The 17,328-nt window shown below is 32.8% G+C and overlaps 1 protein-coding gene across 1 annotated transcript; it reads left to right on the forward strand.

Moving 5' to 3' along the window:
- The first annotated feature begins 501 nt into the window (after positions 1-501).
- On the forward strand, positions 502-11,728 carry LOC107848700 (putative proline-rich receptor-like protein kinase PERK6). Its single transcript, XM_016693472.2, has 8 exons — positions 502-1,672; positions 9,141-9,701; positions 9,835-9,921; positions 10,011-10,081; positions 10,202-10,278; positions 10,421-10,562; positions 10,725-10,886; positions 11,142-11,728. The coding sequence occupies exons 1-8, from the start codon at positions 865-867 to the stop codon at positions 11,388-11,390; spliced, it is 2,157 nt and encodes a 718-aa protein (XP_016548958.1). The 5' UTR covers positions 502-864; the 3' UTR covers positions 11,391-11,728.
- The last annotated feature ends 5,600 nt before the right edge of the window (positions 11,729-17,328 follow it).

Genomic DNA, 17,328 nt, shown 5'->3' on the forward strand with positions numbered 1-17,328 from the left:
AATTAATCATAATGATTTATGAATAAGCATAACTATTTTGTAAAATATTAGGACAAATATGAACATTTCATTCCAGAACTCAGGATTTTAAAAAAATGTGAATCGAATTCAGAAAAAATAATTGGTTAATAAATCACGAGAATAAAGACGATACTGGAGGTGAAAAAGAGTGACATTTGTTTGGCATTGGAAAGGAATTATCACAGTTGATTCTCGTGCCTCAAAATAATTTTAAAGGACATGTTTAGTCATCATTTTTTACTGACCAATAAAAGTGTTTGATGATAAGCGTCCTCTAATTAACCAATTTATTTTCAAGTTTAAAATATATTCTATATTAAAGTAGTAATCCTTATTATTAATAACTAAATAAAATAATTAGCTCCCTCATTTTAGGAGGAATATGAGGATGCAAAGACGACTCTTTGTTTACTTGTAAAAACTATTATCGTGCCTCAATTTTTTCTTTTTCTTTGAGAATTCTATCCCTGCCATTCTCCTAAAGGTGTCATCTTCTTTCTTTCTCTTTTTTTCTTTGCTTTCTTCCTCTTTCTCTGCGTTCTTACTTTACAAGAGATAAATATCTTCCATATCTTTTCAATAATAACATCAGTTTATACAATCATATTTTTAAATATCAATAAAGGAAAAAAATTAATGTTTCATGATTCATAGGTTTATATTATAATTTGAGAACAATGAGTTGTTCTTAAAGAATAAACCTTGTGTTCTCCATTTTTTTTCTTTTGTTGTAAAAATTTCTTATTTTGTTCGATCTTTAATAAACAGGGTTCATTAGTTTGGGAGAACGGCAGGGTTTAAACAACGTGTTTTGTAGTAAAGAGTGATCAAGACATTGTAAAAATGTCTTCGTCATCTAATTCATCACCTTCGGATTCATTCTCTTCGGATTCTTCATCAAATTCACCTCCATCAGACTCATCCTCTTTGAGTTCTCCACTAGCTGACTCATCGTCAAATTCTCCGCCATCCAAAGAGAATTCACCTTCATGGAATGATTCAGAATCTAAATCCCCCCCTTCTCAAAATAATTCTTCACCTTCTCCACCATCTAGTGATGATAATAACTCATCTCCTTCCGGTAGTAACAATAAAAACAGTGGCAACAATAATACCGATAACAACAGCAAGAACAACAACAATAATAATAGTAACAATGATAACAACAACAATAATAGTAACAACAACAACAGTAATGGTAACAACAACAACAATGGTAACAATGGCAATAACAACAACAACAATAACAACAATGGTGACAATAAGAATGACAATAGCAACAATAGTAACATTAACAATAATAATAATAGGAAATCTCCACCTCCATTAAAATCAACAAATTCAAATGGAGGTTCACCACCTCCACCACCACCACCACCACCACCTCCTCCACCACCACCGCCTTCTTCTCCTTTTCGTCCCAACTCTGGGTCTCTTTTTCCTCCGAAGCATAAGTCACCACCAATCAAGTCGTTAGATCATAATAACAAGACTGATGATAACAGAACATCCATCATTGTGGGAGTTGCTGCAGGAGCAGGGTTATTGATCCTTGTCATGTTAGTTTTCCTCATATCTTGCTGTAAACGAAAAAGAAGAAGGCCACGTGACCAAATGGGCTACTACAGGGATAATTCTCATGGAGGCAAGAGTATGTGAATTGATTTTTTTGTTCACTTAGATTATATATATTCCATTCATTTCATTTTATTTTACTTTTTCTAAAAAAAATTATTTTTAAAAATAAAAATAATAGTGTTTGTCCATAAGAAATATTTTACTTTAGTGAAAAATATTTTTAAAAAGTGAAAATAAGTAAAACTCGTTTTCACTTATTCACTCCTATTTTTCTAACAAAATTTTAAAAATAATTTTAATTTATTTTCATGATAAAACAACATTACCTCTAACTTCATTCAACTCTAAAAAATTATTATTTTCATGACCAAACTGGATGTGATATGACGGGTAAGATGTCTTAAGAAATTTGAAAAAACTTTACAATGTTTCAAAATTAACCATAAAATAAATAAATTTTTAGATAGATGACTACAACTTTGTGTATTTTTTATCTGATCGCTTACATATTACGTTAATCTAAACTATTAAATAGTAAGTAAACTATAAAGGGGGACTTACTTGTTCTTCTCGTACTAGAAGCAGAAGAGTAGGATGAATAGTGATTAAAATTACTGGTTTATGGTGGTCGGCATAATATGTTGGCGCAACTCCTATATCACCGCTTAAACTTTAAATGATTGATGGAGCGAATAAAATATAAAAAATACTAATGATTTCTATTATGAGTAGCTATTTAATTATACATCATGTATGTGTTTTAACTTAATTACCCTAATCGGCCTTAAAACAATCCTTATGAGTGATCCTGAATTTTCTACAATATCAAATGAGTGGGACCTACTATAAATAAATGTTGATAGTATCACTAAATATAATAAATTAAAATAATATCATTTTTTGTTAGATTGACTAAAAAAAGCTTCACAAAAATTAGACAAAATAAATTACTCCCTTCGATTTTACTCGTCACAAATTGAGATGACACACATATTAAGAAATTAAAGATTGATATAATTTTACAATATTGCCCTCTATTAATGGTTGTGCCATGTAGTATTAAATAAAGTCAATTTCAATATTGGTAGAGTAATTATTTCAATGATATCAAAACATTTTATTGGGTAAGAGTTATTAGCTGACTTTTATATTATAATGGAGCAGTTCATCCATTTTCTTTAGTTGAATTCCAACAAAGTTAATTTCTTTAGTAGAATTGTAGTAAAAAAATTTGGAGGAAAACAATTTAAACTTCTGCATTATTTTTATACCAACATTAAAAATTTTTTCATCTAATATTTCATTATAAAAATACTTCAGTGAAATAAAATTTCAAACAACAATGGATACATGACAAAATCAATCTAAGTCTACTGAATCATATAAATTTAAATATTTTCATTGAGCTAGATAATTTAATTTTTTTATCGATTAATGAATGGTTTAAACACTTTGTGAGTTCCGCACGATTAATTTAACCTTTGGAGACTTCAAAAGGTCTTCAAACATTCTACAAGGTTAATTAGTTCAATACTATTAGGAGTAATAAAATAAGGGTATAGTATGAAAAACAAATTTGTCTTGTCTAAATCAGTGAAAATGATAAATAAAAATAAAAATTAAGTTAGAAAATTTGTGATGAGTAAAAGAGAATGAAGGAAATATATTTTATGTTGAAGAAATCATTTTTCTATTTAACGTCGTCATTCGAATAGAATTAGTTATAAATGCACTACCTATGAAAGAGAATTGACAGATATGCAATCATTGAAAAAGAATTTGGCTATCAATCTAACGATCCATAAAATATAGGGAAAACAATTTAAAAAATCCCTCTACTTTGTTAAAGTAACTAAGATTGTTATTCAATTTATTATAGAGTTAAATATACTTGTGTTATTAGCACAATTATCAAAAATATATCTCTTTTTAACACTTATCCACCATATTTAGGTGAGAGTCATCCAATTTTCTACCATAACACTTTTTAACACTTTTTATTTGATTTGACACATGACATATCACCTCATCATCAAATTTTCTTTTCCCTTTATCATTTTTATTTTTTGCTTCAAATTATAAGAATTATATAATTTAGAAAAATAAATATTCTAAAAAATTTGATGAATAACATTTTTTATATATTCTAAATTAATTTTTTAATCAAAAAACTAGGGAGCTTTAAAGCACTATCTAAGAATAAATATGGAGCAGTCTCGGGTACTAGTTTGCCGGAGACTATGTTCAATAGATTTAATCTAGATTGTGTGTTCTGCCAAGGTTTGACCTACTTCATGATGAGTTTGTCCAAGAACCTCTAAAAGACAGAAAGAGAAACTAAAATAAAATGTGAAGGGGGTAGGAAAAGAGACTGGTCATTGTTGGTTTACACGGGCTTGAAGCACGGCGTTAATGGCATCGGAGTTTGGCCGGAAAAAGAGGGAAAAGGTTGTGGGGACTGATGGTGGTGTGACACTTGGAGAAAAATGAGCTGAAATACCTCTCAAGTTTTTAATTAAAAAAAGAATAAGTGGGTCCAACAATATTATTAAGTTAAAAAGATAAAGTGTCTTAAATAATTGAGACAGTTGTTCGATAACTGCATTAGTTGTTTAAACAACGATCAAAGTTGTCGAACAACTTTGTACAGTTGTAGAACAACTTTGAAAAATTATCGAACAACTTTGATACTTGTTAAACAACTTTGTAAAGTTGTCAAACAACTATCAAAGTTATTTGACAACTTTTCAATGTTGTTCAATAATTGTACAAAGTTGTTCAACAACTGTGCAAAGTTGTTGGAATAAAAATGTTTAAAAAAAATTGAAAAAGAATTTATCCCTTTACCTAATTTTTAAAACTTCAAAGACCCTCACTTAATTGGAAAGCTTTTTTGTCCCTTTTAATTCAAGGTCCCAGAAAAAAGTGATGGTTTGTGGTGTGATGTGATGCTGGGATGGACAAAATTGTTATTAATTACTTCATCCGTCTTATTTTATATGCAATAGTTTGAGAGGGCACAAATTTAAGAAATAAGAAAAGATTTAATGATTTTTAATAAATTATTTTCAAAAAATGTACTATTGAGACCAATAAAGATAAATGTGAAATTATGTCTTTAAATAATTATTAAATAAGGAAATATTATATTCATTTTGGAACAAACAAAAATGAAAATTCCGACATATAAAATGAGACGGAGGGGGAAATTATTTTTTTAAAATATTTTTATTTTATTTTATTACCGGTCAAATAGTTAATAAAGCCAGAAAAATAAAAAGGAAAAAGCAAAAAATTGGTCCTGAGTTGGCATGTCACGTTGCATTCACTTCATTCAAGTGTCATGCCACGTGACTCTCACTTTGTCATGAAGAAAAAATGTTAAAGTAAGGGATATTTTTAATAAATTTACTAATGATAGGAGTATATTTAATTCTGTAGTATATCAAGAGACAAACTTAGACAACTTATTAAAGTAGAGAGGAATTTTTGACCTTTTTCCAAAAACAAATGACTAAAGTAAATTGAAAATAATGTGGATCTTATTCTTCTCATACTCATGGATCCACGTTATACTATTTTTTTGTCTTTTAAATCGAGAGTATATCATTGTTCAGTTTCAAGATTTGTTGCAATTGTTATTCTTCTCATTCTTTTTTTTTTGGTAACTAGGATTCTTATATTATATTATCATCATAGCAAAACATTACAGAGTGCGATTTGGTAGCGCTGTCACCATAATATCTGCACAATGTGCAATATTTATAAGTCATCCAATAGTTTCTAACATAGTAGTTCCTAACATAGCAGTACAAGGAGGATATATAGAAGTACTAGGCAGTAAAACTCTCAAGGTCTTAACCCGTCTAGTAGCAAAGTCTCCTATTTTATATGCATTCAAAACATCCATCATGTCTGGTGGAGGCGACCAAAAAGTAAAAGCATCCGAGGCTGCAAAACTAGTAGATATATTGGATGGTTGTGCAGTAGAGATCTCGTCTTGCTAGGCTATCAGCTATTCTATTCTGTGCTCTGTAGATATGAACAAGTTTCGGACTACACAGCTGATGAAGAAGGAACCTACAATCACATAAGACTGAGGAAAAGTTAGCATATGTTTCTACGCTATTTAGCATAGTTGGAAGTGTTGGGTTCGAAATCGAGAGGGCGTCATGCGGAAGCTTAAAGTTTGCATATCATGAGATGATAAATTAGACAACAAAGAAAATAACACTAAAGAGCATAAAACTATTATATGTTTTCACCAATTGACCTATATATAAAACCTAATATTAAAAACATAAAACTAATATGAGAAAAAATCTCCCCCTAAATGAAAATCTTAAAAGACTACATTGTGGATGCTATTGTGTTATTGTATGAGAAGAGGGTTTATAAAGTCCCAAAACCTTTCCTCCAAGAAAGAGGTTAGCCAAATATGAAAAAGAATTATGTTTTTTTTTCAGGAAAAGTAAAAATAATTATAGAAACTTTTATTTTGCTTCTAAGAAAAAGTAAAACTTAAATATAGTAAAAAAATTAGGGCAAAAACCTAACAGGAAGCTAGCTGGACTACATCTACATTGACTTGCAGTGGTTCCAGATTGTATTTCACAGCAAACAGCAAGCCAATGAATAGAGCAAGAATCTAACTGAGTAAGATCATGAATAATAGTATGCGCAGTAAAACGCAGAATCCATTCACCCATGCTTGAACGAACCCCCCCTAATCCTCTTATATTCATGTTTAAAGAAATGGTAGCATCAGTGTTTAGCATTAAATAATTAGGTGTAGGAGGCTTTTATTTGACCTAAAGGGTGAAAAACTTATTTTTGATGTGTGAGTCTCCCACAAAATACAAAAATTCAGTAGCCAAACAATTAGCAGCAGTTGGAGAAGGGTTTACACAATAGTTACTACTAAACATGACGCTATTACGATGGTTCCATATGACCCATAAAGAAAAAGATAGCAATATTTCCATTGGTATGCTCGAAGATGTGCGCTTCTGTCTTTGGATATTACCCTTCAGCCAATTAATGAAAGTGATATGAGAGCTATGTGGAGGAGGATGCATTTATGAACCAATTTTTGCGACTAAGTTTTCACAGAAGCCTGTAAGTGAGGCACAAGAAGAGAACAAATGATGTACTATTTCGGGATCATGACTATGGAAAAGCTTACAAGCTGATGATTATAAGTAATCACTATGGAAAAGCTTACAAGCTGATGATTATAAGTAAGATATGTGGCGTAGGTGGGACAAAGTTGGAAGTCGAATTAAAGTTAACAACAACAGAAAGTTCTTAATTTTTGGGAGAGTATTAATCTTCCAAATCCAATTAAAGTTGCAAGGGTTGGTAATATCCATATATTCTACACTTATATAGTTGTAAAAAGTGTGTAGCGTTAACTTACCTATGGGTGTTAGATCCCATTTAATATGATCGTAGCTATTCGAGTATAGTGGAAAGTATGTCGATTGAATTTGTCTAACTATAGGTTGGGCTAAGATAAAGGGAACCTTACTCAAATTCCAATCATTGTCTTGTCTATATTAGAAAACTTTTTTGGAGTCTTCATGTTGCGTTAAGGGTCCATGTATAAGGGGTGCCCCGGTTAAACCAAGGTTTGTTCTAGAAGCTAATGTGTCTTCCATTTGCTGGCTGACATAGAAGCCCTTTCTGACAATATTTCCAACAAACCTGTAGGTTGTTCCAGGTTGTGGAAGTGGTCGCAGGGGCTATAGAGGTTCTTAAGTATTTATTTCTTAGTATGGATGCCCAAATGGTATTTTGGCCGTGAAATAAGTGCCATCCTGTAAAAGCCAGCAATAAACAGTTTTTCATTGCTAAACTCTGTTTGACTAGACCTCCGACATGCTTAGGAGTTGTTATGGTCGACCAGTAAGTCACAGTAAGTCAATACCCTCTTAATGAATCACTTGCTTATGTGATCCGATATAGACATGATGAATTAAGGGTTGTTCCATCGAAACTTGAACACATAGGCACGCATACCTTCCTCTAGTTGTTGTAGAGGTACATTCATCAATTTTTCGCAAGGTTCCTACCTTTTGGCCTTCTTTATGTAGAATATCCCGATCATAGAATTCACTAGGCAGTTTTGGGAGTCGAAGCCAAATTGTTGTATAAGTGACCGTTTGTGATGCAACAAATTTTGGCTCCCATCTTTGGACTGATAAATGGTTGTTTATTACGAACCAAGGTCCATTGTGTAGTACATGGAAACCATTTTTATCATTCAAGAATTTAATGAGAAAGTAGTCCGATCCTAAGTCAACAAGATTTCTGTGGGCTTCCATATTTGTGTTAATTTTTGCTTTAGGAGTTGGTCACCCATTTTCCTTCCAATAAGCTTTATGATTAAAGAGTGCTGCCAAGGCTTGTAGATACGGTTTTTGTCCTCAGTTGTTAGCGGAATAAAGTTTGGGTCGTCGTTCTATACCAGGATCTCGTCATTCATGTCAACTTATAGTGAGAAAGTAGAAGTATTTACAAAGGATAGTTGAGAGGGTGTCATTAATTTTTGCAGATAGGAAAAGTTCCCATTTGCTGTGGTTTCTACTGCATTATTGGTATCTATTAGCATAATATATTCAGGAAAGAAAATGTTGTCCTTTGATTACGAGACCAGTGGGAGTGAAGTAGAGAGAAAGCAGAGAACTTTCTCTATCTAACCCATTTCTTGGTTATCTTCTCATTCTCATTCATGCACGTTATACTATTTTTGTCTTCTAGTTCCAGAGTATATCATTATTCAGTTTCAAGATTTGTTGAAATTGTTATTTCATATTTGTGCTTTCTTTGTCACCCTAAAAATCGGCATACGAACCCGTTTAGATTCACTGATTGTCAATATATGGTAAGTAAGAATATTTAAAAGCGTTCTAGTTGTGTTTTATACTAAGTAATCATGTGTTTGGATAAAAATATTAAAACAGGTACTAAGCAATTGACGTGTTAGGCCAAAATATTATGTATTATTTTTCATTAAAATGACTAATTAAAACCTTTGAGTGTTGAACAAAAATTAGGAATATAAAAGTTTCTTTTAAATGAAATGCGAAACATCAAATATAGAACGCGCAGAAGTTACAATTTTATTATGAAAAAAGATATTTTGAGACTTCATTATTCTCAAACTAAAAGTTTTTATAAGTTGAAGTTATAAGTTAAAAGTAAACAACTTATGACTTTTGATAGATTTTAGCTTATTGCAAATAAGACAAAAAATGGTTGTAAACCAATATGAATCACTTATAAGCCTAACCATAAAAGATCATAAGATTTGAGCTCATTAACTTTGTGTTCCACGAAACATGTTAAAATAGTAATTGGTTATAATGACTAACAATAAAAAAATATGATAAATGTAATAAATTAACTAGAATATATTTCTTTATTTGTGCCTTCTTTAAATTAAATTCTCTAAATCTGTTTACTTAATCTCTCTTAATTAAAATAGATAGCTATATTAGCTTAGTACGTATGTAATCATGTTTTCATGTATCGTGCAGGTACTGACTACTATAATAGTGGACAATATGGGAATTGGCACAACAACAACAATGTTATATCAACTGAACATATGGTTAAGATGCCTACTACTCAACCAACTAGTACAAATGTAAGTTCAGAATTGAGCTGGCCAATAGCACCTCCACCACCACCACCAATGATGAGTAGCAGTGAAATTAGCTCTGCCGCTTTTTCTGGTCCATATCAACCTCCATTACCACCCCCACACCCATCTATGGCTCTTGGTTTTAACCAAAGCAGTTTCACCTATGATGACTTATCTGTTGCAACCGGAGGATTTTCAAAGTCCAATCTATTGGGACAAGGTGGTTTTGGCTTTGTGCATAAAGGGGTGTTGCCTAATGGTAAGGATGTAGCAGTGAAAAGTTTAAAAGCTAATAGTGGACAAGGTGAACGAGAATTTCAAGCTGAAGTTGAAATCATTAGTCGTGTCCATCATCGGCATCTTGTATCCTTAGTGGGTTATTGCATTGCTAGATCTCAAAGGTTGTTGGTGTATGAGTTTGTTCCCAACGACACTCTTGAGTATCATCTTCATGGTATGCATGATTTTATTTTTATCTAAACAACATAAAAATAACAGTCATTGTACATAATGCACATTTATTTTTGACTTTTATGAGCATGTTAGTCTATTTTGACATTTTCCCACTTTATTTCTTTGCATTCTAGGACCTGGTCGCCCAATAATGAACTTTCCTACAAGGCTTAAAATTGCATTAGGATCTGCCAAAGGTTTTGCGTACCTTCATGAAGATTGTAAGTTCATTTATTCATACTTTTCTGGTTTAACAATATTTTAGGTACTTCCTTTTCATAAGAATCTGCTTTTTCTGTATAAATTGCAGGCCATCCTCGCATTATTCATAGAGACATTAAAGCTGCAAATATTTTGTTGGACCATAACTGTGAAGCTAAGGTATTTGCATATGTCATAAAATAATTAACCGTCTTTGGTAAAGCTTACTTTAAGCAAAATTTTCATTCATTTTTCGAATAAAGTTCATTAATATTCCCTCTGTCCTAATCATGTTTTCAGGTGGCAGATTTTGGTTTAGCTAAACTTTCATCAGACACTAATACACATGTATCTACGCGTATCATGGGCACCTTTGGGTGCGTAATCCAATTTTATATTTCATTATTAATGTTCGGATTGCGTAAAATTGTTCTACTCCGTAAATATTCTTGGAATATCCAATGGATTTGGAAAATTTGGAAGAAAATCTAAAGTGTATTTATTTATCTGAAAAAATAGGTACTTAGCACCAGAATACGCTTCAAGTGGGAAGTTAACTGAAAAGTCTGATGTCTATTCTTATGGTGTTATGCTCTTGGAACTTATTACCGGTCGTCGTCCTATAGACATCAACAGTGATGATGACACATTAGTGGAATGGGTATATCTTCAAGATTACTAACTGAAACATGTTTCATTGTTGTTTGATTTACATAATTAAAGACACTAATGTCATCTCTGAATAAAAAATTGAGAGCCACACCCACACCACTATTTCACAGATTAGGTATATATTTTATTATTTAATATGATGTGTATCCAGGCTAGGCCAATTCTCATTCGGGCAACAGAGGGTGGAAATTACGACGAATTAATAGATCCACGTTTGGAAGGAGATTTTGATGCCCAAGAGATGCTATGTATGGTCGCCTGTGCTGCTGCATCAATTAGACATTCTGCAAGAAGACGTCCCAAAATGAGTCAGGTTAATTTCTTCTTGAAATTTCATTTATTAACTTCAATGTTGTATATATTCCTTATCAGGTACTCCCTATCTAATTCCTAATTAAGAAAGTTAGAGTTGTATCTCTAGACTGTATCACTGAAAAGTACTGTTCTATTTCTACCAAAGGCATTTCCTTATTCACACTTCATAGACATATCTTTCTTCACTTGAAAGTATAGGCGTCCAATTTCTACTCTATATGCTGAAAGGATTGGCTAAATGCGTATCTTGTAGATTGTACGTGCTTTAGAAGGTGATGTATCTCTGGATGATTTGAATGAGGGAATGAAGAAGAATAATAGTGCAATGTTTGGTTCTGGTGAAAGTTCTGACTACGACGGAGGTTCATATGACCTTAAGAAGTTTAAGAAATCTAGAATATCAAGTCAAGAATTCACAAGCGGTGAACATGGTACAACAGGTGAATTTGTCCATTCTAGCGGTGAATCTCACGAACTTGGGCAGATAAAACGTAGACCTTGAGGAAAATGGATGATGCCTTCAACTTCTGATGGAGCAATAAGTAATAATTTAATTACAAAACAAACATTTGTTGGGTTTACAAGGATGCTTCAGGTATTGAAAACAAGTTTTCTGGTGGAATAATTATGTATTTCCATGGCAACTGTGAAGCTTTATTAGAGAATAGACGGAGGTTGGTAAAGACTATAACATCTCCCAATCATTCAGTGGTTGGGTTTGTTTATCAGTTGAGTGATTTTGTTTTGTTCGGGTTAGGAGTTGGGATATTGATTGTGCCTTATTTTCAATATATTCCTTTCATGAATATTCTAATTACATATTTATTAATCTTTTTTGTATGTATCCTTGTCATGATCCAATTTCTCAGGTAATAATGGCACCTACTATAATCCATCAATAGAAAAGTCAAACCCGTAGTCCAGAACGACTAGAATCGGACTACCCAAATAAATAAAGGAAAGAATTACGGAGTAGATGTAATAAAAGATAAAATACATAGTATAGTCTCAAAAGATGGTGGTATCAGTACAAGAGCTTCTAATATATTAAGGGGTCATTTGGTAGAGTGTATAAGAATAATGTATATGGTGTATTAGTAATGATTGTATTAGTAATGTTTGTCTTAGATATGCTTGCGTTAGTTATACTTATAGTTTTTTTATGCAGTGTTTGATTTGATGTATTAAAAATAGCATGAAGTATATAATTTCTAAAAAAAGATTTGTTTTACACAATACCCACTATATATATGTTGGAAAGGTTGCAGAAATAATTTTTAAGGGATAATAATGTCTTTAATCATGTTAATGCATGCATTGGATCCATTGCGTTGCTAATACCATGGATTTTGAGGTATTGGTAATACACACCTCAATACACAATAGAGTGTATAACTAATGCAAGCATTAATTATACATAGGGCAAAAAATATACCAAATAAGGTATTAGTAATAATCATTAAACTAATACATGCATTAAATTTCCAATACACACTACCAAACGATTCCTAAGAGTACACAAATGAGATACCAACGGAATTACACTATTAAGGCTTATCTCTGAATACAATATAGAGACTAGTCTAGTACACAAGAGGGAGGAAATAATGCTCCGAATGTTAGGAACTCACTCTATATGTTTGACCTATGGCTGCTCTGCACGACGCACACATCCTCGGCTATAACCCATACTATATCTGCAGGCTGCAGAAGTGCAGTATGAGTACCAAACACATGGTACTAAGTAGGTAATTGTCAACTAAGCTCGAAATATAGTCTAGGTATATATAACATATAAACAGAATGGAAAACTACACCTAAATGTCCAACAACCATATAAGCAAGACGGTGAGATAATAAGAATAAAATATCCTATTCATGTCCACGAGACTAATATAATTAGGCTAAGAAAGTATTAAGGATGAAGTATACTATTCCAGCCATACTCAGGAATCTCAACACTATACCGTATATCACCAACTAATATAAGAATAACGGGCGAAAGAAGGATATATAATAGTATATAAGTCCAATGAATGAATATACAATCTCAATAAATGAACGAAGGGAGGGATATACATTAATACCATAGATACATATTAATAGATATACATATATGTATATATAAGTTCTGCTCAAGGTACAACTTAAATCACCAGGATAGCATCTTAATACCTCATAATCATAGTAGGGACTAACACTAACATACTCCGGATTTCTAATCCAAATGTCTAATTATGAGATAATCATGCATAATAACATAATCGTAAGATAGAAGAGCTAGAAACATACATCGAATCTCGATACCGAATCAATCAATATCACCATGTTATCATCATAACCATCTCCATCATAACCATTATCATCATGACCATCATTATCATAATCATAATCATCATAACCTGTAAGGCCCCGTAAATTTCCCTCATAGTTTGAGCCATAGGGCATGTCGAGTGAGGTGTGATTCTGATCCTAAAAGATTGAGAAGTTGCTTCCTAAGTGAGTAACGTGTTAAAAAAATAGAATTTCCCTAATTTATACTTTTTGTCATGTGGGAAATCTGATAAGCTTTCCATCGATATAAGATTTACTCAAATCCAACACTCGGGGTAAGAAGTTATGGCTAATTTAAGCCTTAGTTATAAAACTGCATCATTTAACTGCCTGGCGCATCGCAGAGAGGGTTGATTTGGAAATTGTCAATTTCCAGTGGAACCCCGCAATAGTAGCGCATCGCGGAGGAGTCCCAGGTCCCAACCAGTGCGAAAACATGATGGCTCTGCATCGCTGAGGCTGCCAATTTCCCAATTATCAAATTCCAATGAGTGACCGTAGTAAGTGGTGCGTCGCAGAGGCCAATGAAATCGGGTTCCAGTTCAATTTTTCCAGTTTCACACAGATGTTTAAAAGGGCACTTTGGACCTTTTCCAAGCCTATAAAATTGTAGAAACACTAAATCAAAGCCATTTACAAGCATCTTATGAGGTTTTTCTCAAGTTCTCTCTTAACATAAACCCTAAGTATCCAAAACCTCTTCCAAGAACCTCAAGAATCCACCATGGATTTCCTAAATTGAGTCGAGATTCAAGGTTCCCAAGTCAAGGAACTCAAGAACCCTTATTATAGAGCACGAATAGAGTTCTAAAAATGAGAATTCATCAAAATCTTCTAATTCAAGGCATGTGGCATTTTTGAACAAGGGTAACCCTTTCACCCTTGTGCCCATAAGTCTATTTACATCAGGAAATTCTTGAAATATATGAGGTTTTTTACTTGAATTTGAATTGGGGTTTTCACCCATTATTATTGAATGCATTATATTGACATTTCCCATAAATTAAGAGTCAAATGACATTATTTCTACATGTTTTCTTGAGTATTTACGGCTGGGTATAAACCCCATGATTTTACTCCTTGATAAGCTAATATTTGCATTGTTGAGATATTAAAACATATGGCTATATTGAGATTTTAAGGTAACTTACTGAAATTCCCAGATTTTCACATGATTTATGAATCTATATGCTATATATTATGCTTTTGATAAACTTTAACTTGACATTGAATAATGGGTTAGTAAGACCTATTTGAGACTTGTGAAATTATCAACTCTTGTGCTATGAGCACCCATGTTTTGAGTATTTTGAGATGATTGAGAAATGAATTGACCTAATAGTCCTTGAGCTTTGAAGTCCACTTTACTATATGAGATTATCGATTTGATTATTGGATTCGCGGTGAATCATGTGATTATTCTAAAAGTGGATTTTTTGTAAGATGAGCGCATATAATCTAAAGGGAGTAGTATTTACCACTGAGTGGGTAAGTTACTATGGTTTCTTACCCCAAAACTACGTGCCACCGTAGGTGGGGCCTGAGGCCGAGTTTATGATGATTATGATTGGGCTCGAGTCTGAGTTTCATTTAGTGATCACTAGATCTAGGTTATACTCCCTGGCAAGAGTATGACGCTCCTCCCCAACATGGGGTCTCTTCCTTAGGAGGACAAAACGTCGGACTCCATGTAGCTCACATGGTTTATGTCGCTTACGAGAACCTCCCTTGACATTTAAACTTCGAGATCAAATACCTATTTTCCTTCCCTATAAGCTATTTTCCTAAATGGTTGAATTGCAAAGATGTTTCCCCAACTAAAGTATTTTCTTGATGTGAGTTATTTCCTAAATAAAAGCATCTTCCCTTGTTATAGTACTTTTTATAAAGCCTTGAGATAAGTTGTTTCCATAAACTAGAATGCCTTTCCATTTGAGATGGAGTGATTTCCCTAAAGCTTGAGATCAAATATTTTCCTAAAGTGAATGAAATGCCTTCAAGTATGTTTTTAAGTTATATGATTCCGAATTCTAAGTATATGAGTTCTAAATAGTTATGAAATATTGAGCATTGAAGAAGTTTTACTCTCCATGAGACTTATGCATCAGTTGAAAGTATTGTTTAAAGTCCCTTAGCCTTTGGGTATTGAGAACAAGAGAAGATTTTAATTTTTGAGATTAAACAATGATGACTCACGAAATTTGTGTTACATGCTCCATTCTACATGACTTACGAGTTTTATAATTTTACTTGTTCAATCCATGTGAGTCGTCTCATAATGCATACATGATTTGATTAAAGAAGGTTGTAACTATTTTATTCATATGCATTCACCCCCGCATACTCAGTACATTCCAAGTACTGATCCACATATATGTCTATGTGCTACATTGTGCTATAATGTAGGTTCAGGTGCTCTATCCCAGCCTCGCCCATAATTCTTCTAGTACCTTGCCTACGTTTTCTACAGTGGTGAGTCCTCATGATTCTAGGACTGATCTTCAGATATTTACCGCACTTGAGAGACTATGTTTTATATTCAGTTCATTTTATGTCAGTTGGGGACCTGTCCCAACGACTCTCTAGATTTTGATTTGTAGAGGCTTGTCAGACTAGTATCAGCCTTGTGATGTGTCGAGGGTTCGATATTGTTGTTTATTTGAGATTTCCCTATATTGTGGTCTTACGGATCGAGTATCTTTTCCATATTTCCTTTCATGTGATATGACTATGCTAGTGTCGAGTCCATTTTTATCTTGAACTGAGTGTCATTGGTAAAAACTGGCTCTAAGGGTTAGCTTGGGGCTGCTCGCAGCCTTAGGCACCGTGTGACATCCCGGGAGACGATTTTAGGTCATTCCATAATCACCCTCCGACCTTGGCGGGTATATGGTTGTCATACATAGGGCTAGCCGAACTCGAACTGGTAGATGTACACCTAGGCACATCAATATAATCATCCTCCAGCCTTGCTGGGGCATATCATCATCATCATCCTCTAGCCTTGTCGGGATCAATATCATTGTCACAATATCCTCCAATCTTGTCGAGTATATAGGCATATTATCATAGTCATCTTCCCGTGTTGCTAGGTATATAATCAAGACAATAAAAATCATCAACACATATATATATCATCGATACTAAAATTTTCATTGGGTTTTACCCAAAATTTATATCATTAATACATCTTCCTCTGTCCTATACAAAAGAGATGTATATATAGATATAATAAGTGTGCGGACTCAAGTCGTGGCTAGAAAGAGTGTAAATCCGTAAGTCCATTGCCTTGAGTAAACTTGGGGACTAAATTATTATAAAAGTACAGAAAGGATTGGAAGATCTCATAACCAGAGTAATTAGTTATATCAAATCATAGATCGAAATTTGTCTCGATCAAATCTTTAAAACATCATTATTAACATATTTTACATGTAAGTTATTTAGTAAGACAGACAACTATTATTATGAAGAAATAAGTTTTTAAGGTAAAAAGCCGCTTTAATCCTAATTTAGGAATGACAGTAATAAGATCATATTTTAGCTAGAATCACATCATTTACCGATTCAATGATCATGAATGTACCAAATCTATGCATGTAATCACTAGTATTCAGACAATAGACCCATAAGCATTATTATATATATATATATATATATATTCATAAACTATAACCGCATTTTTTACAAGGATAAATATTTTTTGGATGTATAACCAATATCATAACACGACCTTTGGCCCAATAATACATCTTGAATAATAACAACATCATAATCATGGTCATAGGCTAACATACGTATCCGGAACTCATATCAATAATCATCTTTGTAAGTCATATCATATCTATAAGTCATAGCATAACTAGGAGGTATACCATATCTATAATCCATAAAGGATATTTGTAATCATCTATCATCCAAGAGGCATATTATCAATAAGCATCTCACATCTAGGAGGCACAATATTAATGAGCATCTCTGATCTAAGAGGTATAATATCAATAAGTATCTCACATCTTGGAAGTATAATATCAATAAGTATCTCACATGGAGGAGACATCTCACGTCTAGAAGGCATAATATATCACTAGGCCATAAATCATAAC

Source organism: Capsicum annuum, chromosome 11 (assembly GCF_002878395.1).
Source record: "Capsicum annuum cultivar UCD-10X-F1 chromosome 11, UCD10Xv1.1, whole genome shotgun sequence".
NCBI lineage: Eukaryota > Viridiplantae > Streptophyta > Magnoliopsida > Solanales > Solanaceae > Capsicum > Capsicum annuum.